Genomic DNA, 27,224 nt, shown 5'->3' on the forward strand with positions numbered 1-27,224 from the left:
ATGTAATTACCCCAGATTTTTAAAATATGTACATACTTAAATGAGAATCCTAAGCAGACTAACTTCCCTCTTTCTCTCATCACTGTGGGCCCAACCCAATTCCTGACGAAACAGGCAGGAATTAGTAAATCATCTTCACTAAGCATTAGATTAGGTCTCAGAAATCCCCCACAGCTCCCTCCTATGTATACACTATTAGAATTCTCTAACAGCTTAATATTTCCTCAGGCCACATTAACAATGATCAGGTCAGACAAGGGAATATCAGGACATGGAGGCCTTATAAGCAGAGAGGTCTGGGAGCTCCAGGCTAGTGAGAGAGATTTCCTCCTGTGCTCCTTTCAGCACGTAATTTTTCATCAGATAAATATAAATAAGTAGCACAGCAGTTGTTTAGTGAGCAGCTTAGGGACATATTGTTCCCACTGTCCTAATTTTCCTGACACAATTGGTAAATTTAGACATCTAATTAACAGTCTGTGCCATTTATCAGGTTACTCATTGCTTTTTTTTTTTAAGGCTGTCAATTAAGCTTTCCATACCTTAGACATACTCTCCATCTCCAGAGTGAGTCCCTAGGCCTCTCACAGAATGATTACAAATGCCCCTAAGACATCCCCATTCTGTTTATATGGGCTTCACACAGCCCCAGGGAGATGAACTAAGGTCATCTCTAAAGCTACTTTTAAAGTAATACTGTAACATTTGCATGTGTGGTATGGAGCAGACCAAGCAGCAAAAGGAGTGGAAGAATTTACAGTTCACCTCTAAAATGTCAGCTGGGGTAGAGAGTCATCCAGGAAGAGTCATATTATAAAACATCTGCATATTTGTTGACATTTTCATAATTACACTTGCAACTTTTACTTTGTAGGTCTTGCTGTTCTAGGTTTATAAATGCACATTTTTACCTTTGCTTATTTATCCTCTTCTGTGCTAGTAGCTCTTACCTTTAACACGTAAGATTTTCCACCGTGAAATATTTAACCATAGTAGTGACACTATTTGATTCAAGTCCCTTTCATCACAGAAGGAGCAAAGGAAATGAAGAATATTCAAATAAAAGGAAGATCTTTTACAAGTTCATTGCTAAAGGCAGATACAAAAGCAGCCTATAATGCTATGACAGATAAACAATTTTGTTTGCAGAGTCTTTGACCAGATCAATGCTGCAGGCCTGCACTAATGTGAATCCTCTTTAACAAGCAGCGTGTTTATTATCACACCGCTACACCATGTAGCATATAAAATATACCCTCTCATTCACTCTCCTCACACAGGTAAGGTAAAATGGGTCTTCTAGCTTATGCTTAGCTAACAGAATACAGCTAAATGTGTGTATGCATTGAATTTCTATAACAATACTCTAGTCTGAGAAAGGCAGATGCAGTGTGAAAAAGAAAACGAGGTTCTCTTCACCCCTGGATTTTTGCTCCTGGACCATCCAGGTAATTGTCAGATTACTACTACCAGAAGCAGGCCAAGGAAGAAAACATTCTGCAGAAGTATCTATATTCATACCTGCTCAGATGAGACATAATGCATTTCTTTTTTCTGTCAGTAGTAATCCAGCTAAAACTACAAAGGTAATTACCTTCAGGGTCATGCCTTGACGACATGAAACCTGTTCACAGAAATGCAGGACACTAAAAATCAAAAGTGTCTGCAATGAATGTTCAGTCAGGAAAGACAATCCATAAAATTAAGCAGTGCCAAAGAAAGCTTTGCTACACCCTTCTTTTTACATGTGCTTTAAATGATCAGTTTTTAGGGTGCGGTTGCTGTTTGCTTTGGCGACTTTATGAAGATAGTATGCGCAGCTCCACATAGAATTAGAAGGAAAAATTCTGACAAAGTTTTTAAGACATTACACACCTTGTAGTGAAAAATCCCATCTGACATCAATCTAACATCAAGTAAGAAAGGCCTCCACTATGCCTCCCAGCAGCTCACCCAACTTCCCATGAAGAAGTCTGACCTTATTGTCTGTAGCTCCAGAGCAGCCCAGCACTTTCTGCTCTCCTGAGTCCCAAAGCCTTCGAATGAGCCATCGAGAGCAGCCCCCAAGCAGTCTGCTGGGGAGCTGCACAAGGGAGCCAAGAAACCCAACAATCCTCCTCCCTTGATCTGCTCCACTGCTAGCAGCACTGCTACTACTCCGTGGCAGCTGCAGCCTGCTGGGAAAAGCCAGGGCTTCCACAGTCCTTAACTCTGTAACAGCTGACTACTTTGAGTATCCTGGGAAACAATCTCAATGCCAAGGTTGGGTGCTCAGGGAAACTAAATTGAGTTTTCAAAAAAAAAAAAAAAATCACTAATGCATTTCAGTGCCTTTCTCATCTCTCCCTGAAATATATTTCGCTGGGTTCCAATTTTTGTATCCTGCCTGGAGATGAAATGAGGGGCTCTTGAACATAATTTAGTAATAATAAACTGGGCAGCACATAATATTTAAGGCGCTCTGCTTCAATTCTTTTGGTAGCTCTTTCATGCCATAAAGACATTTCTTCTAGAGAAAAGCAGTAACCCAAGTTTGCTAGTATAGCGTTGCATACAAGCTTGGAATACAGTCTGGGTGATACAAAGAAATTTGCAGCATTTCCTATCAAGATATCCCCGTCAAAGCTCATCACAGAACTCCTAAAATTCAGGTCACAGGGAGGTTATTTTTCTGAAAGGGATAAAACATTAGGATTCAAAATAAAAAAAGCATCTTACAAATTTAAGCACAAGGTTGTGACCGGTGGCTAGTGAAAATCTACAAAATGTCTGTGAACGGAACAATTATTACTGGTTTCCAAGGTGAAAGCTAGCACCTTTGACTGAAGAGTAACAACTAACTTGGGTTAGCAGAAACCTTGATTGAAACCATTCTGTTTCACTCACTCTCTGTGGTTGATCATGCCTAGAGAGACTTCCTTCATTATATAAAGCATGTAGGAGATAAATGGAACAAAAATCTCTAGGATAGTTAGGTCAGATGACATACACCACAGTGACACATTTTTCTCTATGAAGCCAGAAATTTCCAGTCCTCAGACGTGACAGATGTGTCAAGTTTACTTTTCAGGGAGAAAAAAAAGGTGCTGTTATAGCTCTGGCTAACCTTTGTAGAAACCCTTAATTCACTGAACAAGTGCAGCATCTTGTCTTGGAAAAACTGATCTCCTGCTTCATGCCTTGAAGATACTACATGCCTTAAGTACCCTGACAAGTTTTTGAATCAGACAATAAGGATAAAACGGAGGAAGACAGTCTGTTGGGGCACAGAGAGAGAAAAGGGGATGAGAACAGCAGATGGTAACATTTGTTATGTTTCGCTTTTACAGTCCAAATAAGTCTAAAACCCAAAGCAACTATGCTGCTCCGACGTAATTAAGTGCTTCACTAATGTGAAAAACCTTTCTTTATGAGACACAGCAGAGTACAGAAGAAGGTTGCCTCTGAATGGCCACTCCAAAAAAACCCACTCTAATCAAAGGCATTTGCCAGCCTTATCAAATACAGATGCACAAAGCTTGGGGCTGGAGAGCATCTTTGTTAGCAACAAAAACTGACAGTAAGTCTCGGGTAGATTCAAGTACCTTAAAACAGAATTCAACTCTTCATTATACAAACCCCTAAATACATTTGGAGATTCTTCAAAGTCCAAATACACAGAGTAATGTTGAACATATGTCTGTCTTCAGTGTACTTTTAACTCAAACTCAAGTATTTAATAGAACCAATCCAGACTAGTACTCTCTAGTATATGAGAAATTAGTATGAAGTACTGACCTTAGTGGTGGAGGGGGAAATGCAAAAGTTGAAGATGATCTGGCTCCATTTTACTCGCAAAGAAATGCCCAGCTTCTACAGATGACTATTAAGATCTTGAGAGCTGCACTTACCTCCGTACTAAGAAAACTCACTCTTTTCTTTGGAAAAGAAAACAATAAACTCCATTTTCTAAAACACATCATGGGCAAGACTTCATTCTACGTTATCCGTGAAGAATTAAGTACGGCTACCCAGAGCACAAAATGTAACTCAAAAGTAATGGGCTCTGTGATAAATTAAGACATTCCTTTCATAGATTATAGTGCATTCCTGTCACATTAAGGCATTTTGAGCTATAAAGCCAACCTAGAGACAGACTGGACTATTTTTTCAATAATTGAAGGGATTATATGCCAACATTTACATTCTAAAGATTTCAGAAACCTTATTGAGGATATTTTTCTGACTGTTAAAATGAAATCAAATCAGATTTATGATTAAGCACTGCCTTACTGATCAAGTTACACTTTGGAGCAATGCTACAAAGCAAGAGGAACAGTGTGTGCAACTCAGTTGTGTATTTGGAAAAAAGTAAAAATTACCAATATAAATCGTAGGAAATAGATGGATTTGTTAAAAATACTTTCAGTTTTTGAGTATTATTCTAAGATAATTTTAGAACCCAGATAATTCTTCTTGTTATTTTTTAAAGATTAATGACACACAAAGATGCAACGACAACAATGATTTTTTTCATGAACTCTGAAGTCCTACCTACTCAAGCCTGGTTTACTAAAAGGACTCCAAGAATCTTCTCTGTGTAAAATAACCTGTGATTGAACACTGAAACAGGAAACTACATGTTTTAAGTTGGTTGCATGTCTCTACCTTCCCACAGTTCAAGTTCTCTTAATCTTTTGACCAATAAATCCCTGTTGATAAGATGAGGTACTTGTCTGTATCAGACTGCTTTTGTAAAGCAACTACAAAGGTAAACAACATGACTGGCTCTTCCTCCCCCCGCCATTTAATAAAGGTCTGCGGAAAGTTAACAGAAAAACCAAACCAAACAATCTCCAAACCCTGACACCACAAAAACCCCAATACTGGACAGCTAAGACTCAATCACCGATTAGCAACAGAAATCTTGCCTGATCTCTTCTGAACTGCACAACTACATTTCTCTTGGTACCTTAGGCAGCTTTGCCTTTTCCTTTGGCAAGAGATGGGCAGCCCCCATCTATCCTGGCCCTTACACGGGGAAGATGTTAGTCCTAGTCGAGAGCCTGGACACATGCTATCATCCAAGCTACCCTCAAGGTCAACAAGGTGGCAATGGAAGAGTCTATCCTCAAAATGTAACATCTCTACCTCTGGAGGAGGATTTCCCTGCTCAGACACCAGGCCAAAACTGCTACCAGGCAGAACAGTCTGAAAATTCAAAAACTCCTTTGAATCCCTCTACCTCGCAGCACTATTTGTATATAATCCATTGTATGTACTTACTCAAGACGTTGCAATAAATAACTGGTGTTTATAAAATGATATACTGATATTTTTTATTAAAATTACAACAACACTTTCCCCAAACTAGATTAGATAAATCTTAGATGTGATTGAAAAACAAAGCACTATAGGAAACTTTTGAGTTGGCTCTTCATCCCACTACCTAATATCCACTAAGAAATTCAGCTGCCTGACCTACGCTGTCCAAGTTCCCTAAATGAATGCTTGGGAGAGGCAAATAAACAACATAAAACAGTAAAGCTAAAGAGATTACCAATTTCTCTCTTATTTCCTGCTGATCACTGCCAGACTGCTTCTGTCCCAAAGTGCAGGCTTCGTTATTAAAGATGGACAGAATACAAGTATATTCAGCAGAGGCCGGCTGTTCAGGAAATAGCTATAATTTGGTAAATAGCATAATAAACACTTGAGCATCCTTGATGCAATGGGTAATGAACCAGTGCAGTCATAAGTATGCACATAACAATGTTAAGATTATACTGTATTTCACATTATATATCTATACACAGACACTCATGTAGAGATGTCCGTATAATATTTCAACTATTTTGTTTCCCTCCTGACATCTATTTATTACTTTTTCCTCTGTACTCTGCTAGTCACTTTTAAAAGAAAGCAACATTTTACTTGAAGTTTTTGTTCTTTCTCTTTCATTTTACTTCCAGTATAGCTACATAAACCATTAGAACCTTTTGTTTCACGGCAACCAAATGTATTACACTCTGAAGCACCAGAGATCCTGGAACTAAATGCAATCCCACAGCAAGTCATCAGCATGTCTACAGCCCATGCAGTGGAAAGCGATTTAAATCCCCAGTCTCTTCTCTTTGCCACCATGGAGAATAATGACAAACCATAACATATCCCATTCACTTACAGCTGAGAGGGTAATGAATTACAGAGATAATTCAGCCACTCATTATTAAAAGATTACAACACTAAAAATGAAGTTTCAGAGGTTTTTTTCTTTCTTTTTTTTTTTTTTAAGGCAAATGATTATGTTTTCATGTGAGTGAAACTGTATACAGTGTTATTAATTTCCAGCTATACTGTAAGCTTGTAATGAAGCCTCAAATCGAATTAGATTTAAGTTAGCACTTCTCTAGCCTGAAACTCAATCCCAGATCATACTGTTTTACTCCAAATGCTGAAAACATCAGTATTATTTAACAGCAGTCTCTACAATTTATTGCTGTTTTTCTTTGACAGCATTACCCATTTTTAATGAAATTGCAAATGCCCATAGTCGATTTTGCTTAGTAACATTCTTGGTCAGGATTCAAACAAAAAAATCCAGAGACACACCTCTGCCCCAAACCAGTCTACATTGCATGGTGCAAACTATGAAAAATGTAACTGAAACAAAATCTCCACATTACATGCTGGGCTTTTAAGTCTGTGCAGCCTATGGTTCCAAGTGAAATAGCAGTGGCTTCATTTCAGAACAAACCTGTTACGTTTTAGTACTAAAAAAAAAGTTCTTTATCAAACAAGCACCAAGCCATCCCTTCCAAGGGATCTGGTTACCCAGAGACTTTTCAGGTTAATTCAGTGACAGATGAAATACGTACATAACTGAAACCGCTCCGTATGTGCTATGGGTAAATGCATGTTTCCACAGGAGACCACTCAATCATTAGATGCAGGACACAGCATCATCTAATATAAGGAGACTTTTTAATATAGAACATCTGCAATCTTTCTGTAGGCTCCATCTAAATGTCTACCTGGGGTCAATTAAAAAATACCTTAAAAGTTTGATTCATAACCTTTTCACTTTCCCAAACACACTTCTGCTGTTTGCAGGGTAGGAACTGGGAGGTGGGGAGAGGTGGGAGGAGAGGGGAAGGTCTACAAGAAAAATTAGGTTGTCAGAAAATGTCAGTAGTCACAGCAAATCTTCTGTAAATGATTTTTGAAAGTCTGTTTCACTTTATGTATAGCTGAACAATAACAAGCATAACGCCAGCTTTCATTTTGGAAACAAGCTGTGAAGGGCATCTGTGTGTGGACACAAATTGTAACCGGTTAAGGGAAGTCCTGAATCAGGACTTCTGTGAGGCACTGTGGAGAAGTACGTTCTTGGCTGGCATGGGCAGGGGAAATGGGGAAAGCTACCGCTACAGGGCTCAAAGGAGGGGAATGGGAAAGCCATTATTTTATCTCTAACTGTATTTCCTCTGTCATTCACATTATCTGGTAGACTTCTGTGTAGCAACTGGGAAGGGATACTGGAGGGTGGCTGCACTCTTGTCACTGTCCCTTACCCAACAGGACAGGCCACTGTCACCACAGGATGGGGCAAGGGGGATCCAGAAAGGAGAGCACCACTGGGGAAGCTCTTAAATTAGTATTCTCCTCCTTAAAGGAAGAAGACAGAAGGTGCCACCTCCACTTTTAACAAAACAAGAGGCATAAAGGAGGGCAATGATATGCCTTGATTTTCATGTTATTCCCTCTCCACTCCTGGAAAGCTGCCATTATTCTTTATTACTCATTTCCATCCTATAACCTTTCAGCCGAATCTGCTGAGTGGCTTTCTTATGAGCCTGTCTATTAGCCCATGATGTTTGTTTTTACTTTGAGGAAGCTTCTTACTTTCCTCAGAACACTTGCAGTGCCTCACTAAATCCTAGCAGATCCTCATGGGCTGTAGCAGGGACTTGGTTGGCCATCACTGTCTGTCCTTCACAACCACGAGTCAGTGCCTTATCAGAAGCTTAATATTACTACTATATAAATTTTTGGATCACAAGTTGATTTAACTTAGAAGTTCTTTCTAGCTCTGCTCCATATTCTAGTCATATCACAGGCTGGATTTTCAGAATTAATAGCAGCAATGACTACACAAAAGAGGTTATATTTTTCAGTTGCATCAGGCACACTTTTCTGATGCTAAACCTTAGGTTCAGTGATCATTATTGTCCTTTTCCTAAAGTACTATGAAAGACCGTTTCTCTTTTCTAGGATGGTAGATTTTACTAAGCAAGCAGACTGTAGAGGTTATCCGTTTTTTGTTTAGTAAGCAATTTTTCTTTGTTTTTCTGTGATGTCACAAATTAATTTTTTAAATTGTCAAGTTTTCTTGTATTTTCACAATAAGCTATTAGGGATTTTATATAAAGTGACTTTTCATATTAATATCCACCTTAGTCCTTATTAAAAGGCTCTAAAATTGAAAACCCAGAATAAAAATAAGCGCTTTTAATTGACCCAACCTTTTTCTTTTTCAGAATTATCCCATGAGGAACACTTAAGTTTTAGAACTGTTGTCTCAACCCAGGCATGATACTGTATGAAAAATCTAAAAATTCTCAGAGGCAAAAAGCCTCTTTCTTCCCCTACGCAACACAGATTTCTGCTACGTGGCAGACATAGTACTCCATAGATCTGCTTCCTCTGGGAATTCCACCATGTATTATTAAGGAAACAAAATTAGTTTCTCCCACCTTTTACTCATTTTAGCCCTGTACAACCACAAAGCTAACAGACAAAAATATGAACTTTATTCTTTTTCATGAATTAGAAGGCTAGATTCCATCTGGAATTATTCCTGTGAAACAGAAGTCAGAAGAATCTGATTGTAAAGATGCAGCTAAAGGAAGAATTCGGTTTCCAAAATGTTTGCATACCAGTGAGAATAAATAAGTAGCAGAAATATCTTCAAGTTTAGGCTCCAGTTTTCAGGATTATCAGTTAAAAGGCATTTCTGAAGAAAAAAATATAATCTGATACTAAGTTACTGAAAGAAACACAGAACCTCAATATACCATTTTTAGGTTCACTATTCGGGGAAGAAGCAATCAGGTTCAAGCTAGGATGTCCCCAGCAAGTCTGAAAAAACATTAATCACTCTCAAGTCTACACAGAACTGGGACTAGAATTAATTGTCCTACACCCTTTGAACCCAAAGGAAAAAAGCATTAGTCACAACTTCATACCGGCTCACTTCAATCTCACAGCTGTATGTACCTGGGAACACTCTGTAAGTCTCATCCAGCACAAGAAAATCTTCCATCAAGTTCAGCAAGCTTTGACTCAGGCCTGGAAAATTTTGCCACAAAGCCACTACATGTTCATATTTCTGTAGTTTAAGACCATTCTTTTTGAAACATCTGCTGGTTTTTAGTTCAGGAAGACTGACAGGCTCCAGGATGCTCTCCACTATTTTGAAATAACCGTTGATTATTTAGGTTCTCCAAACTCTTCCTTCTGATCACTATGCTCTGCCTCGTTGGTATTTCTATTTTATTTTTTGCAATCAAGTCTGATCACTTCTGTAGCTGACCCCTATTCTTTCCACTTTTCAAACATTTTTACCCTCAATCTCATCACTGGTCATGCAAGTTTAATCTGAGCTTCTGGAATCGTTCTGTTGTCATTTAAATGCACAAATGTTAGCTGTTCTTCAAAAGAAACGGGTTGTAATACCTGCTTGTTGCACTACTCTCCCAGCTTTCTTTGTTCTGTGTTTTAGCACTGCTACAGTATACTGACTTTATTAAAGTTTTGTTTTTTTCAAGGGACCAACACAATTGTTACAAGTCCAAATTCCAAAATGGACAGATACTGAACCAAAACTGTCGTATTAAAGGTCTGTAACAATCTTTTGCTACTCAGCCAAATGGATTGTCATCTCTGTGGATTCAATGCAACTTGTCTGTACCATTCGATACAATTGATCACAAGATACTTTTATAGAACATTTGGTTATCCTTGAAATTTGGTACCCAGAGGTTCTGGAAAATGCCCACAGCCTGAGCTGCTCTGCAGCAAATACCCTTCTCTATAGCTGACAGCAAGATTGTTCTTTTTCTTATCTTCCTCCTAAAATTCCCCATATGCATTCAGAGAAATTCTGTTTAAGCCTCACTGTCTCATTCTTGATAACAACATCCACTTGGTAATTTTAATTATATCTCATGGCTCAATCATCTGAATACAGACACTACAGCAATTTAAGTTGCCTTCTGGGTTCTTTTTTTCCCCTCCTCCCTGACGTTTTATTTTGGTGTCCCTCTCTTCTGTTTGGTCAGACTTTGAAATTGGGTCCTTGAGAAGGCTACCAACAATTTATTTTTTTAATTGCTTTTTAAAGCTCATTTTAAAATCAATATTTACAAACACAGTGGAAGCCTCATATGTCAGTGCTCCATTTACAATCTTCTCCTTTTAGCTTATAAATTAGCAAGAAATTTTATGCAACCAATTAAACTTTGTATTTTTCCTCCTCCTCTGATCTTTGCTGTATATGAAATTTCCTCTTATTTATATTACAGATTTCTGTATCAAACTTCTATTTGTAGCCTTGTATTAGGTCTGCATCTGCCTTGCATAGTGGTTATTAAACAGATACTTAGATGTTCAACATAATTTTCCATTTAGCTCTGTGGAAACTTACAAGATGGAGCAGATCTAAACACTGCTGGACAACATAAAGCGTTAGTCCCCCTAGACAAAGATTTCTCTCTACAGAAGAGAGCAATCTCAGTTTCAATCTGACTGGCATTTTCCAAATATAACACATAAGATTCCTCACAAAGAAATCTGCTTGAGTTAATGACAGCCCAAATTCACCAAGCTGTCACCAACCTGGAACAGCTACACTAGAACCTTCTATTGAGCTTTAAAGATTGTGTGAAGACATTACAATATTACTGCAATAAATACACTATCAAAGCCAAGAGAAACCAACACTATCACAGGCAAGCAGCCTCATGAGAGTGACTTAACCTTTGACCAGTAAATCTGATCTATTATAGGCAATTTGTGTCCCAAGATACTCAGGGAATGGCTGATGTACACAAAATAAACAAAGACTGAGAAAGACAATAAACTGAACAGCCAAGATAAACAATGGCCTTGGTATCCCACGAAGCCATTAATACAACACTGTTAAACATGCTCTTCTCCAGACATGGGCTGTTTCAATGCGTTTGAGTGCTTCTGTGTCCTTGAGAAGATGAGTGAGATATGTAGTGATGTGACGAGACTATTCTACTGTAAAGAAACTCCTTTTAGCTTATGTAGCCCTTAAGCACCCCCTTGTTCGCCTCCCCTAGAGTATTTATAGTACTCAAACACATAAATCCACCTCCTCTCCTAACCTTTTGCTGTTCTCATTGTAGAGACAGAAACAGCCTGTCAAAAAGACAGACCCAGCCTTTACTTGCTATTCTGGAAATTAATTATACAATACTTTAAAAGATTTATGTGCTAATCCACCAGTTCCATAAAAATACAAGAATACAGCTAACAGCTTAAAATAGCAAAGGTAGAAAAAAATTTAGTTTCCATGTGATGTGTGCATTATACACATAATCAAAGAGTCACCTATGTATTTTAATTTTAGCTTCGCTGTAACCTTTTACTACGGTGCAAATGCATTGTTTTAATAGAGATCTAGAGCAAAGAAGACAGAAGCATATATAATACAGCTACAGTTTATTGCTTTACTCTGCTGGATTGAGTTCTCAAGAAGTTATTAAACTGCTGAGGTAAATCTTAACTATTCAGTTATTCTGAACCTCAATCTGCACTTTTTTTTTTTTTCAACTCTAGTATTGTTGGTTACTTCTTACGTCTGTCTTTTTTTTTTTTCTTTTCTTTTTTAAATCTTTCCCAGTGAAAGATCATCTTGTCTGCGCTCCACTTCCAATCACACACAGTTCATGGACAGCAATTTGTGGTATATTTCAAGTTTTCTGCAGCAGGTCTAGGGCCAGTAGTGATCTTTCTGCCCACTATGACAGGCACATCATCTTTCAATTTCTTTAAACTCTAGCCTAAACCTCAAAAAGATTAAACGCATTCTCTCCAACCTGAATACCCCCACAAAACAGAGGAAGCTGGATTTTAAGCCAGAATAAACGTGAAGGATGAGCTAAATAAATGTACTGCTATCGGAATATTTTTGTTAGCACACCTAGGGATGCCTAAAACTTGGTGTGCTTCTAATTAGTGCTAGAGCACATATTTTGTGTGGGGGGCTTCTTTCCTCCCCTCCAAGCATGCACAAACATGTAAGTCTTTGTAAAACACTGAAATATCTCCACAATACAGATTTTTTTAATAGTAATTTACGTGCAGGAGATGCAATAAAACCAAATTCACTTTTGGTTTTATTTTTATTAAAACAAACAAATTTAGCTGAGGACTAAAGCTGAGTTATCCACGCCGAATCAGCAAGCTTGCATGCCCAATCAGTTTTCACCACTCACTGGGTGCAACATACTTCACAGGCAAATTAACAAATCATGCAGTTTACAGAGAATCAGCACGATAGGTTTTACAGGTCTGACTGTGGTCTTATAGAACATCACTAGTTGTATAGAACAGCAAGCATTCACACTACGTATACATAACCAAAACTTCCACTTTGTAACTACTGAAATTAGCTAACATCTCACACGTAGAAACAAAGCAGCTGGCATTACTGCTGTAGGTAGGTAGAATTCAAAGCAGAACTATATCTAGAAATTTTTCTACGTATCTTCCCAAACCATTTCAGCCCAGAGCTCCCAAAGCCTGCCTACAGCACCCTCTCCATTGCTGCAGATGACTGACTGTATGGGAAGCAACAACTGACAAGCAAGCTAAAATAGCCTAAATAGGAATTCATTAAGAAAAAGATGGGGTAGAAGTCTTCAGAGATGAAGAGGTACATTACCCTATTGCAGAACTTACACCTATAATAATGTGCTTTTTTAAAGGAAAGAAATATTTGCTAATTTCTTTTTGAGTAATTTAGATCAAGTCACTCATTCTCTGCTGTATGTATATACATTCCAGTCATAGTAAAATGATCTGCAGCTGTATAGTGGAAATTTTTTCTCAAGAGCACTGCAGTTTGGTTTTGTGAAATCTTCACATTTCGACAAAGTTTTTATATTAAGAATTGTATTTTACAGTGCAGACTGCATCAAAACAGACAAAATTCAATAATTTAATAACATGTACGGCTAAGAAGACTGAATGAATGAAAGTGAGCTTCGTTGATAGTCCCTCCTCACTATCTGTTAGGGAGGCTGAACAATTCAAGAGCATGTGAATGGAAACAAGCACTGCCAAATGCAGAAGATATGGAAAACAAGGGTGGGATGGCAGGGGGGAGGACAGCTAACTTATTTGAATTATTTCCTCAATCTCACTTTAATTAAAAACAGAACATTAGGATGTCTGTTATACTAAGCTACTGTAATACAGATTTCCAAATTAGAGGATAAAAAGCTAAAGAAAAAGACAACAGAGGTAGAATGAACAATGCCCGACTCATTACTCGGTAGGGTTCTTTGGCTAGAAAGAAAAGAACAGACAGCAGTGGTGACCTTGTGCCACCAGAAAATAGCTTTACAATTCTATTTACATATTATTACTAACCAACCTGATAATCTGGGGTTAGTGTGAGGATGGGTATTCACTACTTTCAAATAAGGGACAATGAATGGCACAAGCATAGTTTATTACTTCAGAAGTGAAATGCCAACGAACTATAGCAGATACCTAGTGGCCTGCGTGTCCAATACTACATATACACACAGACAAATTTTCATCTTGTGAGCCAACCTTTAAGTCTTGAATTTAATTTTTTTAACTCCTAAACCAGTGGTGACACGTATCTCAGAGTGTATGTAATATATACACATACAGAGGATGATAGTTTTAGTCATGTCAGCATTTGGCTACCATTTTATATTTGCCCACGTTCCTTTTTTATTCATTCTTTACTGTTTCTTTTCAACAACAACAACAAAGGGACAGAAATGGTAATTTTTAAGAACAGAAAGGGAAAAGGGAAAAGACATCTTCATTTTCACCACTAGGAATTATTCAGACTTCAAAAGAGTAAGATCAAATTCTCTCAAATGCCCCAGGTCCAAGCCAAGACCCTAGAGATGTCATTTCCACTGAAAGAAGGAAGCAAGCAGGGGAAGGTTCTTTGAATGTAAATATTTCTGCTAGGGGAACACTCAATAGCATAATTAACTCCTATGGTAAACATCATGCAGCATCACGACCGCTGGGAAACGAGAGCAGTTGCTCCTCATCTCAAGGTGCAGAGTAGAAGCAGCATACACAGAGGGCAGAGCCCAAACTAACAACTCAGTACTCAAGGGTCTGCATAAGCTGGGTGACAGGTAACAGCTAAGACGAGAGACCCTGGGGTGCAGAGTAGGGTAGAGAGAAGAGAAGAAAGTAACAAGGGCAGAAACCTGGCGTCAAACAAGCATCACCACAAGATGGAGGGCTGGAGGTGATAAGAAGAAGCAGTTAACTCCAGTTGGCTCCCAAACTTAACAGTGAAATGAGCAGGAACTGCTGGGTAAGGGATCAATCCGGTATCTCTGCATTCACACCCTAACAGACTCCGCACAAATGAGGAGCGGCAAAGGTGCATTGGGCACAGCCAAATGCAGTGCAGAGCAGGAAGCTGAAAAGAGCTTTTCTTACTACTAGTGGACAGAGATAGAAAGCGGGAACTGGGGTGGAAAGGATAGAAAGCCTTACTTCATCACTCATTTGTCCTGCCAATGTTCATACACATCACGGAAGATTTACAGCAGAGGCAAATCTTCGGTAAGTTGAAGTGCTATATAAAATCCTTTATGCCCAGACATGCTGCAGTAGAAAGAGTGCTGCTGAGACAGGCGGGCCAGTAAGTGTTCATGGTTGCTCAAAGCAATATGCTACTACACTGGTCTGTTAATGCTGATCAAACTGGGAAAGAGACAAAATTGGTGCTGTGCTGGCAGGCGAGAGTACTCAGAATGACCACCGAGCCGTGTGATGCACGAGAGAGACTGACATAACCTGGAAGCAACAGGAGTCCAAGCAGAAAGGGAAGAAACTTCTTTTGCATGGTCAGTGTGTTGTCTAAGAAGTGAGCAAATTTTAGACACTGCCTCACTAAGTGGGTTTAAGGTTCACTGAAAGATGACATCCCATGTAGGGGCTTTTGCGCAAGGGGAAAGATGCTGTCTGTTTCCATGATGACAGAGTAAGCACATAAAGAGGAACAATCTGCAGAGAAAAAAAATGAGTTTGCCCATGTTAAATTTGAAATGACAGATCATTTTTTTCTAGCAATAAGGCTAAAAGACAGAAGGTCAACTATAATTCTGAAGCATTATATTCCAAACCGCATTTCTAAAGGTAAGCATATCTGTAGCTAGGAGATCATACAGAGAGGAGGAGGAACCCCTAGCTTGGCACCTCATGTACAGTAGCAAGAATGGGTAAGGGTGAGCAACACAGTATTCTGTCAAACAGTTCTCAAGAACAGTGTAACAGAAGAAGGCTGAGCTTGCAAACTGGGCTAGGCTTGATTTATTTATTTATTTATTCCAAAGAGAACAGATCAAAGTCTGCTAAAAACAGATGGGAAGGTGAGCAACAATGAGACAAGGTTACAAAGAGAATGGAGAGAAGGAATGGAAACAAGAGACTGGGCAACAGGTTAGCAAGTGAGAAAAATTGGAATCACTGGAAAGAAGTAAAAGGAAAGACAGTAAAGAAGCCCTCAGAGAGAGAAAGAAGAATCCCAGAAATCATAAGAAAATTAGTATGAGAAAAATCACACGAAAGCTTACTACTTTTTCTTTTCAATTTTCTTAAAAACAAAACTATTTGCCTGCTATACTTTTACAGGAGTAGCCAGACTAGTTCTTAAATGTATTTATTTTTTAACAGATTTATCTGAACAATGATCATATGAAGCAGGAAAATGCTGGGGTTTTTGTTTTTTATAAACACTGATGATAACTTTTGTATATAAGGACAACTGCGACTCAGAGCAGCTAAGTGAGTTAACCAGTGTTACCCAAGAAATCAGCAGCAGAGTAGGCACTCTAAACAAAGCCTCTCTCAGACTCTTCTCCTATCTCCTAAACCATCTCTTATCCATTTTCTTTCAAAAGTCCTGTATGGAAAAGAAAAGGGAAGAGAAAAGGGAAGAGAGAGACAAAACGGTTCAAAGGGGTCAGTTTTTTCTGAAGCTGGCATACCTCATATGCTCTGAAATTGTGACTACCCCAAAAGGAGCTTTGTTCCTTTTATATGTCAGCAAAACAAAAGGTCAGCCTATTGAAATATTGGTTAGGTCTGACTTTCTTCTATTAATAACAAGTAGAGACACATTTTTTAAAGTAATAGTTAAATAAATGGCTACATGTCTGCAATCATTTCAACTTAAAATGTCAACTGAATTTGATATGCCATGTGCATTTAATCAATGACTCTACATTATAATATAAATATTACTTTGGTTTGACTGCTTTGTCTGGCATAAATCATAATTTGGTGAGATGAGCACATTTCATTTTCTCTACAGATGGCTGTTAATGGCAGCACCTATTAAACTGGCACCTGCCAGCACTTTGTAGTTAAGGGATCTGTCAGGAGCGCGCCTCCCCCACCCCCGCCTTTACCAAGTTCATGTTACAAGAACCACTGAAACAGAAATACCAGAACTGCTGGTTTTACTGTCTCAAGGTAGAACTCATACTCCGCACTGTGTTCTTGAGAAAAATATGTTTTTATTGGTTAAAATGAAGCTCAGGAAGCCTTAATGCAAATTCTTGTGCGCATGACTTTAAACCCTTAAGGATCTTTGACCATAATGCATCTATACTACATATAGAAATACCCAACGTACCGTAACTTATAAGGAAAATCTGGAATTCAAGTTTTATCCTCAGCTAAGAGATGGATCTTAGAACAAGTAACAGCCAGCTATAGTGAATGAAGGCAAAACACACTGCTGCATTGTTCAGTATTCATGAAGAATATACTTTGCTTTTTAGGACTTTTTTTGCAGAAGGCATTTCTTGGGAGAGGGGAGACAGACACTTTGAAGAAATATGCCACCTCAAGAAAAGACCTGGAGTTTACTTTTATTGTAGCAGGTGTGGCATGCACACAGGTCAATATCAAATAGGCAAGTATACATATAAGTAGACACATCACAGAACTTAGTGCACAAAGTTGATCCTTCCAGAAAAAAGCACACCACCAAACTGCCTATTTTTTTTTTTTTGCTTAGTAATGGCTTGAATAATGATATTTGAACTTGAAGTGAACATGCAACTATTTCACAAAAAGCACGCTCCTTGCAAACAGTTTGTAATTTCCAGTCCTTTTAAATAGTCAGAGGGAACTTTCTGCTCTGATCTGTTAAGTAAATATAAATCTTGTTATCCAAGTTCAATAATGAGAGCGAGGGGTCTATTCTTCTTCACTGCACTTGCATACATCTAACGTTAATGAGATTTATGCATGCATATTAAGAGGAGAACAGATGCTTAATTAAACAAATAAGCCTTTAGTAGGCAGTCCACATGATCATTTTTAGAACAATTCCCCTTATTTTCTCTGTTTTAGTCTGACTGTGAATGCAGTTAAGGAGGAATTAATACGGTAGAGGAAAAGAAAAAGTGATACATATAAATCAAAGTGTTTGTCTTTTTTTAGTTTCAAATACTTGACAGACTTGAGATACATTAAATTGATTAGGTATCTTCTCTCCCTCATGCTCTTGTGCTCTTTAAAGGAAACAGAAGTTTTATTTACTAAATTTACCTATTTAAAAGTGGGGATTTTATTAGACAAAAGGAAATCAAGGCCTCTAAATAGCTCAACTGCCTTGTTAACTGATGGCATCAAATACACAAGCACAATCCATCTCAGATCATTTTGCTATTGAGGACAAAAAGTTCCAAACCAACTTCAGCCTAATTAAAATATAATTTAGTCTTGCTTTTTTGTAATCTACCCACGTCCACACTGATTTCCAGCATCATATGTACAGACATATAAATTAACATTAGTTATATACACTGCCTCTCTCCAGCTAAAGCTTATTATTTGCTCTTTCTTCATTGCATTGCTAACTTTTCTACAATGCCTAACTTCTTAGGGCAACACAGAGCAGAAAAAAATCTCTCCATAAGCTATCATAGTGCAATACTTAATGGAAGTCAGTATCTGTACATTATGCTATCTACTCTGCAATACTATTACAGGCTCAACAGTGGTGGTTGTAAAAAGTATCATTCTAAGCAGAAGGCCTATAATAGTAATAATGAAAAAAGGGTCATTTCAGTCTTCCAACTAGAATGAAAAATTAAAATCACTAAGGCACTTAGCTTAAAGGAAAATTGGCAAATTAAGGGGACAAAAAATAAAATATTCATGCCTCATATTATGAAATGGAAGGTAAATAATTTAAGTGAACTGTTATGTGGGAAAGCACACTCTTTCTGAAAAGGAAAAAGCATATGTAACTAATACACATGTATATATTCTTGCTTCCTGGGCTTACAGTTACATGTATACATGCACAACCATGCAAGTCATGGTTGATGTGCAGTATTTGTGAGGGATAGGCATTTTCTCACCTATACTAATTTTGAAAATATTTGCTAGTGGACTAGTGAAGGTAACTTGACAAGAGTTGCCTTATAAGAAGAAGGTTGGTTGGTTTTTTTCCGCTGAATCCACCCTAGAAATAAAGACTGAATGAGAGGGTGTTCTCCCACTGCACTCCAGTTTGGCAAAACTCTACTCTGAGTCATCAATTACATACTTGCTCTTAGATTTTTATACCACAAAAAAATATTACTTCAGCCTACCGGTCTCTGCCTGGGGGAGCTACCTATTAAAGTGCCACTGGTGTGGCTGCAGTCCATTAGCCAACTTACCTTCATACCCATAAAGCTGAAAGGGCTGCCCAGAATTTTTACAATCACTCTCTGGAAAAGGTAGTGAGAATGCAGTAGACTTATGGTTATTATATGCCAGGACTGTAACAACTGCTATGGGATTAGGATACAGAGCAGCACTGCACAGCAGAGGTCACAGTTCTCCGGTGATTTAAAGGTTCAGTCTTTCATCAACTTAATTTGGAAACCAACACAAAGCCTACTTTTGTTAGAAAAGAATATTTTGATAGTATTTCAAAGAATGGCCATTAAATAACCATAGATCACAAATTTAAAATCTAGAGTTCATCACCTAGCAAACTGGGGAATAATTTTTTTTATTATTAACCTCTTAGTTAGATCAGCTTTGCATTCCTGGTGCTAAGTGATAATGTAATTTGCATTAGAGCTCAGCATCAGGGATTTCTAACACGCTGCACCAACTCTTCCAAAGAGCCAACAGAGCCACCTCACAAGGCTTTTGACTGTTTTAAACCAATGACACTACACACTACCTTTATTCAAAGGCATAAATAAGCTGTTTCACTATAGTATTTCTCATGAAAACTTAAAACACCTTCAAAAAACAAATACATGGAAGCTCATTTGAGGTTCAGCAGTCTCCTCAAGACTCACTGTGCACTGCAAGAATCAGTCAGCTCAATGTAACAAAAGGGAGATGAACCAAGAATTGAGTCTGGCACTGTATAACCTTGCTGCTGTTATGTACCTGCATAGAACTAAGTATTATTTCTGTTTCAAAAGAGTTTCAGCATAGATGTTAGACACTGGCTTTTTCCTGGGACTGCAGTATATGTTTAGTCACAGCTCCAGTAATAAGAGTATTGAATATAGCTGTTTTCCTGATCGACAGTATCAATTTACTTGTCTGTTGTCTAGTGGTGGGTTACTTAGTGAGCTATGATGGTGCAATGTGCCAGACAACATCAGAGTAAAATGTAATGCTCCTTAGCTGATGTTACATACAGTCAACAGAGTCAACTTCTGTTGTTCTTTGGACAACACACATACATATCCAGTACGAAGGCAGCAACATATGCACTAGAACGAACCAAACACGAACACAAACACTGTGCAGTCTGCACCTCAGTAAAACAGTACTTTGGATTAGAGAGACTTAACTAATCAGTAATAACCAGTGTCATATTTATTTCAAATCTCCAGTATATCAACTAACTTTGAGCGAAGTGCCACAGCCATTAAAATGCTACAGGAAAGAGTTCCACTTAACACTGGGTGAAACAACAGGACATTTTTAGAAACAATGATTACAAAAATAAAAACATGGTTTCTTGATGGTCTCCCTGAATCACAGTCACCTAAATAAAGCTTCAATCCAGGAAAAGCTTAGCAAGAAAGCAATCATTCTTTTTTTTTTTTTTTTTTGTATGTGTAAAAAAAGACCAGGAACTACAAGTAAATAGCAGCTGAGCAACAGATGAGGCTCTAAGTGAAATCTGTTAGCAACTGCTAACAGCTTTGCTATTTTCTGTTGTTAAATTAAAAAAAAAAAAGTAAAAAAACCAATGCAGTAGCAATTCCAATATGTTCAAAAATCTCAGATGCAAAAGACTAAAGCTCAACACTTCTTGTGCTACAGATAAATACTTGGGTTTGGTTTTAATATCTTGAAATGCTTTGTTATTGATCATAGGGCAGAAACAAGACAACCCACACAGACATACTATCAAGATAAAACTTGTTATATATGTGACCCAGCAGGTACAGCACAAAAGTCCCACTGTAGACAAGTGCAACTCTTCCAGCAGTTGCTTTAGCTTCAAATTCTACTTTGCTTTGTCCTTTACACAACAGCCCTGGTCATTCACCAGAAAGTGCATGGGTCTTAATTAGCACTGAACTTTCTGGCAAGATCTCAGAAATATTTTCATTGTCCTTCTGGAGCTTTCAACACAGATGATCATTTTCTACTTACAACCCAGTCTTGACATGGGTTCAGCAAGTCTGTTTTCCTGTTTGGATGCATCTACACAGCACAATGCAGGCACAGCTGAAAGAGCTCTGAACAAAACAGCCCACAAATTACAAACAGCGTGAACAGTGTGGGGGTTCTGGCTCTCAGTAGGGTCAGTTAGTTACATGACTGCAGTCACTGGACTAATTTAAAAAAAAATATCTATAGCATTGCCTGGTCCCAGGCAGATATATCCTCTTCTGAACTCCTGCCAGTTGCTTTCCTAACTTCTTTTCTCTTGGGTCCTTCTCTCCTGTCAGTCTAGTAGGGGCTCTGTTCCTTGTTCCTCATTTTAGTGGTCTCCCACATGGGGGATTCACAGTACAACCACCACCATATCTACAAAAGGCATGCTGCAGATTCCCTTCTCCATTCGGCTTTCTGCTCCCTTACGGCGTTTACATTTCTAATGCCTCCTATGGCAGGTTCCCCTTCCAATTTAAAATCAGAACGTCAAAAACTGAGCTCATCCCTGTTTTTAAATACTTCTCTACTTTTTTCTCTTAAGCTACCAAGAATTAGTAATCACCTTGCCTGCTGCAGAAGCTCACAACTTTGTCATCTTCAGCTTCTTTCTTTCCTTCCACAGATGTTCCACCAATAAAACATGCCAGCTTCATCTCCACAATGTCATAAAAAATCTGGCTGTTTCTTTCCATCCATGTTGCTAAAATACTTGATCATTCAACCCTTCTTAATGCAGTCTCCTCCTCCCTAGCCCTCCTGATGCTCACTCGTCACTTCTCACATCAGTGCAAAACTCCAGTTTGAAAAACACCTCTTGAATCTAGTATTTAGTCTGTATTTGACCCCTTCTAAAGTTCCCCCATTAGCTTCCAATTATTTCTTTTAAAAACATTCAGATTGATTTTGTTTTTCATGTAATCCACAACAGTTTCTTCCTAAAAAAATACCAGTCTAGCTTTGCTCATCTTGAGTAGGACATATGGTCCCCAATTCTTTTGTAAACTCACACTGTTTGCTCTTGTTCAATCTTTACAGGTCATCACCCTTCTTTCACTTTTATCATGGCAGGGATTCCCTAGGACTCTCACCTTCTCAGGAAGGAATTTCTTCTCAAGAACAATTCTATAAATTCTACAGAGAAACACTGATGAGGACACAGAACCTCTAAAAACCTCCCAACTGAACTGTTAGCTCTTACAGACAACTCCTTCTCTGTTCACTATAACCTGTTGCTTCTATCTTTGTGGCTTTGTAGAGATTTTCGATGGTGTGGGACAGAAATTCCCATTCTGTGCTGCCATACAGACACTAAATATTATTAACAATTACTGTCTGCTGAGAAAAGCATCAATCTAAACAAAAAACAAGCTTACGAAAAGAGCAGATATATAAAGCTCGTGTAATAACCAAAATGTGAAATACATTCTGAAAAAGGAAATCACTAAGAAGGGTAACCTATTATTCCCAGCTTTGCATATTGATCAGTATCAGATTTTTTGTCAACTACGATTTCTTGTTTTGGATTCTGATGTCATCCCATGTTCTCTCTGGCTCAGGCATCGCACCCCTGTAAGCCTGCCTTTGCACTTCAAACTCAAAATCTGCCAGTGATACATGAAACAGAATACCTATCCTTTCCTCAGACCTCTGTGTCACTCCCCTCCTCTTCCAACAGCCTATTCACACCAAAGAGTTACAAAGAATGAAAACAGACATAAAGCTTAAGATACACAAGAGAGTTGTGGAAACCAGTTGTGGAAACCATACTCCTGTTTTTTCAGTGTTTTGACTACTGTTCCATGTTAAGCTGTATTTATTTAAACAGTACAAACACAAATCCATGTGCCATGCACAGGTGTGAGTGTGTCTCCTCGGCATTCGTAAAGAGACCAATCTGCCTGCAGACTGGTACACTCAACACACCTTCATCTTATGAACACTAGCAACTGCTGAAATAATGCAAATTTGGCAAACAAGCACACCTACCGATTTTTACCAGTATCTCTACAGTGCTCAAAAGTCAATAGGACAACTTTGAGGGTTCATACTGATGATACATGGAAGAAAGTCAGCTACACCCCTCCATGCCAATATAACACAAGCCATTCAACTCCAGAGGATACAGCAGCAGAAAGTTGCAATGTGAGTTCATATATCACCACCCGAGTGAGTATCATTGTAAGTGAATGATCTTGCAGCTGAATTTCTTAGGTTACTAGTTAAATGTATCTTTGCCTCAAGAATGACTGCGGCTTTTGTACGCATCTGGCTTGTCTACAATACAGCATGCTAGGAAATACCAATAACCTCCTAAAGTAACATTAAGTGTTCAGTGCCACCAGTAACCACATGGTCATACAGTCTAATCTCCTCCAGGTGACCATTACACTTCATTCACATACCCTATATTAATTGCAAAGATCTACTTAAACGGAAAAACCTTAATCCTCAATAGAGTAAACAGACACCAGAGACCAAACTCTCCAGCAATAGCAAGGAAATGGCCTGAAGAACTTTGTTTAATCCTCTGATGATTCCAGAGATGCAAAACCAGCCAATAGCCACAGAATAAACCCAAATACTTGCATGCTGGGCAGGGAGGATGGTGAGCTTTTATCCACTGTGGGCAATGGTTGAAGCTGTGAAGCAAAGATTTTATCATAGCTAGTGGTTTTCAGCAACTGCAAATGTTACTAGACTTTACAGTAACAAGCAATCCTGCTCCCCCCAAAGCTTGTGAAGGAAGCAGATAAGCAAGGGAATAGAAGGTGAAGGGTCTGAGCGTGGGAGTGGGTCATGTATTACTCACAAATATTCCCCACAAAGCCTTCCCTACCGACACATGTTTGTTTCTAGCCTGAAACCTTGAATCTTTTCTGACATATGGGAATGAATTTCAAAGGCACAAAAAGACATTTTGTCTGCCAAATGTCTTCTGCCACAGCTACAAGTTTGGTGTAAAAGTATAAACTGCTTTCTTTTTAAATAACATAAACATTATTTTGAGTCCAAGTGAAATAATTTTTCCACTACTTTATGGAAGTATCAGTTGTTTCCTACGTTACACTGAGAATGGGTGGCTGGTTTTGCTTTGTAAAATGCCATACCTCAACATGACACCAAAGCCTTTCTTCTTTTTCTTTTCTGGATCTTCGTTTTCTTCCTTCCTTTTCTTCTCTTTGTTTTTAGATTTGCCCTTTTCCTTTTTCTTTTCTTTCTCTCTATTTTTTTTGTCTTTTTTTGCTTTGGTTTCTGCATCTTCTATTTCAGGGTTCCCTGAAGGGGCAGATTCCATGTTCTGAGCTTCTTGACCAGAGTGAGAGCTCTTATCAGAGAAACCATCTGCACAGAATGAAAAAGCAGCAATGAGGATGGCTAGGGGCCACCAAAATACAAACACATGAAATACAGCATGAGTGTCTACAAAGTGCTCAAATGACGCACAACACTTAGTCATTTTAATTTAAAAAGCAGACTAAACGCATCTAGTGACTTCAAGCAGATTTCTATTGTAAATTAAATACAGAGTTATTTTAGTGACTACTTTTATAATTATTATTTCTGATACAAAACCCCTGACATGGTAAAACATTTGGAATCTAGCTTGTTAACCTCTGTCAGCTTGAGAAAACTGACACACTGAGAGCTTACTTCAACAGGAGATTCTGGTGACTGATATAACCAATCTACGTAACAAAACAATTTCATTCACTCCCTGGAATCTTTCTATTTTAACGGCTGAACAAGAAATAGATACACTGTTCTGTCTGGTTGGAGAAGAGCTGTGTTGATTCTATCTGGGGGGCTCAGGATCCAAGCAGTTTTATGCTCCATGCTAAAGACGACATGTTTCCAGACTGAGGTCTATAAGCCCATGGTGACAGAATGAGCAGCAGGGTGCTATCAATACACTCTGCCTTGTCTATAACAGGAAACAAATTTCCCAGTTGGAGAAGGGGGAATTGTAGACAGCTCTGTAAAACAAGCAAGATAATTTTTAATGTAATCTCAAGAAGGCAGCTGCTTCTTGAAGTTGAAAAATATAATTATTTAAGGATTGAGTTCTAAATCCTCCAACCTACCCCTGCCCCGAAGGAGATCAGTGAAAGACTACACTAAACCCAGTCAAGGTTGGATACTATACTGCAAAGACAACTCTATTCAGTGGAAGACATGAGCAGCTTTTAAAATGCTATCAGCTTCGATTGGACTAAATCACTTGCTTATGTGCTTTATTGAGTTGGCCCTCAATAGTGCTACTGAAGGTGGCTCCCTCAATACATGCCATTAGCAACATACCCTCTTCTCCGTATTCAGGTCCATCATAGGACTTGTCAATGGCAGCTCGGAAACTCTCATTACACCCCCGACCACGGACCACGTGAGGCCTGGGTCTGTGAAAAGGGAGTTCATTCTTCCTAACTTCAGCCACAGCAGTCTGAAGACTCTCAAGAGAACTGGACTTCTTCAATCCCAGAGTAGGACCAAAATCTTTGCCAGGAGAGTCTGGAAAACAAATAGTTAAGTTTGTTTGGTTTTTTTTAACCTAAAACCATGCAGAGAAATGAAACTAGTTAGACACATTTAATTGTCTACTTTATTACTTGGGGCCTTTGAAATAGTATGCAATCAATGTAATTTGTTCTAAAATAACAAGTTAAAACTACTTCAGTAGATACCCCCATTCAGACTTGGAGGGAATAGCACATAATTCACAGACCTGACAATAGTGATGGGCCATAGCTGGCTCACTTTGTCACTTTAAAGCCTGCACCAGCGATAAGGACGGGGCTGCTTCTTGCTCCTTTGACAGCAACACCCAACTGGACACTGCTAACAATCTCAAAGAGAGCATTACCCTTAGGCTCACAAAAACAAACATTGCTACACAACAAAAGTTTTGGGTTTTAGAATGAATCAGGTTGTACGAATGGTTGATATTTTCAAACACATTTCTCTCAAGAGAAGATATTAATAGTTCTCTCACAGTCTTATCCAACCTTTTTCCTCAAGCTGAAACTAGTACTACGCTATCAACATATACAGCATGTTTTTCAAGAAACAAGTATGTCCAGAAAAGTACAGCTTCACATAAATGATGTTGCTGCCTTTTTCCTTGTTTATATGCATAAGAAAGCACTTCATACAAAAACCAGCAAATACCTTCCCAAGTCCCACTTGTTTCCTCTCTCTAAATGCTTGACTATCTGACCTTAGAAAGGACTTTTGTGGTAGCATTAGTGTTAATTAGTATTAATACAATGACAGTAAATAGGTAAAGAAAAAAGTTTAATGAACACATGCATACCAACCAACCAAGAAATTCTCAGCTTAGTTTAAAAGTCTTTGTAGGATCTACTTAGTTTTTATGCGGCAGAACAGTAAATGACATACAGACACTGAAGAAGAGACTGCCTTGCAATATGCCTTCTGTCTTTGAGAACACAAATGCTTTTGTTTTCAACTTCTAAGGCAAGCAACAGGAGAATACAAGAACAGAAGACCTTTGCATACATGTCCATATACTGTCATGCCTGAAGTGATTCAAGGATCACAGTAAAGACATGTTCGTACTATATGCTGTGATTTTAGCAATTCTAGAGTGCAGGTATTACCGAACTAGAACAGTGTGATCAGTGAATTCTTAAAAGGAAAAAAGCTAAGAATTGCCACCAAATAGAGACTCATCAGTAGTGTCTACATAAAGCAATTGACACTTCTATTACCTGCAGACTGATATGCAGCTGAAAATAAGGTGGGGAAGTGGAGGGTGTAGAGACAAGTTTAAGGGCAGCCTGTGCTAGGTCACACAGTGCAACCTTCCTTTTGTTCACCAACTGCCATTGTGGAGACTACCGTTATCGCCAAATCAGCAAGTTAGAGCAATGACTCCCATACAACAGAAAGGTGCTTAAAATCACTGAAACACCCCTTGTGCATTAGTAAGAGTCACTGTTGTGCCTCTCTCAGGCCAAGAGAGACAAAACCAAGAGAACAACCACTCTAAATGACGGCAAAGCAAAAGCCACTCTGACCAGCAGAGAAGTCCCTTTGGTTTTCGGTGAGCAAGCAGCCCCACCGGGTTGCTTGGCAGGCGCGACTGGCAGCAGCACCCCAAGAAAGTGGAGCGCTCTGCCAGGCCGGGTCGTCGGCCTCAGCTGAGGGGTGAAGGCAGCCCAGGGGCTATGGTGCCCACCTCTGTGGGCAGCAGCTGCCACTGCCCTGCCTGCAGAGCTCCCGGGAGCGCTGCCCACGGTGGGACAGCTTAAGGGCGCCCA

General features: G+C 38.8%; 1 protein-coding gene across 5 annotated transcripts in view; it reads right to left on the minus strand.

The window, feature by feature from the left end:
* Nucleotides 1–27,224, minus strand: part of PARD3B (par-3 family cell polarity regulator beta) — a 413,251-nt gene that overhangs the window by 117,877 nt on the left and 268,150 nt on the right. For all 5 annotated transcript variants that reach the window (XM_055718425.1, XM_055718428.1, XM_055718426.1 and 2 more), the window contains 2 exons: nucleotides 25,246–25,452; nucleotides 24,054–24,288 (listed from right to left, as the gene is read on the minus strand). In XM_055718425.1, the coding sequence (XP_055574400.1) occupies nucleotides 24,054–24,288; nucleotides 25,246–25,452 (442 nt within the window). The remainder of the gene's footprint in view (nucleotides 1–24,053; nucleotides 24,289–25,245; nucleotides 25,453–27,224) is intronic.

The sequence above is a fragment of the Falco cherrug genome, chromosome 8, assembly GCF_023634085.1.
Source record: "Falco cherrug isolate bFalChe1 chromosome 8, bFalChe1.pri, whole genome shotgun sequence".
NCBI classification, from domain to species: Eukaryota; Metazoa; Chordata; class Aves; order Falconiformes; family Falconidae; genus Falco; species Falco cherrug.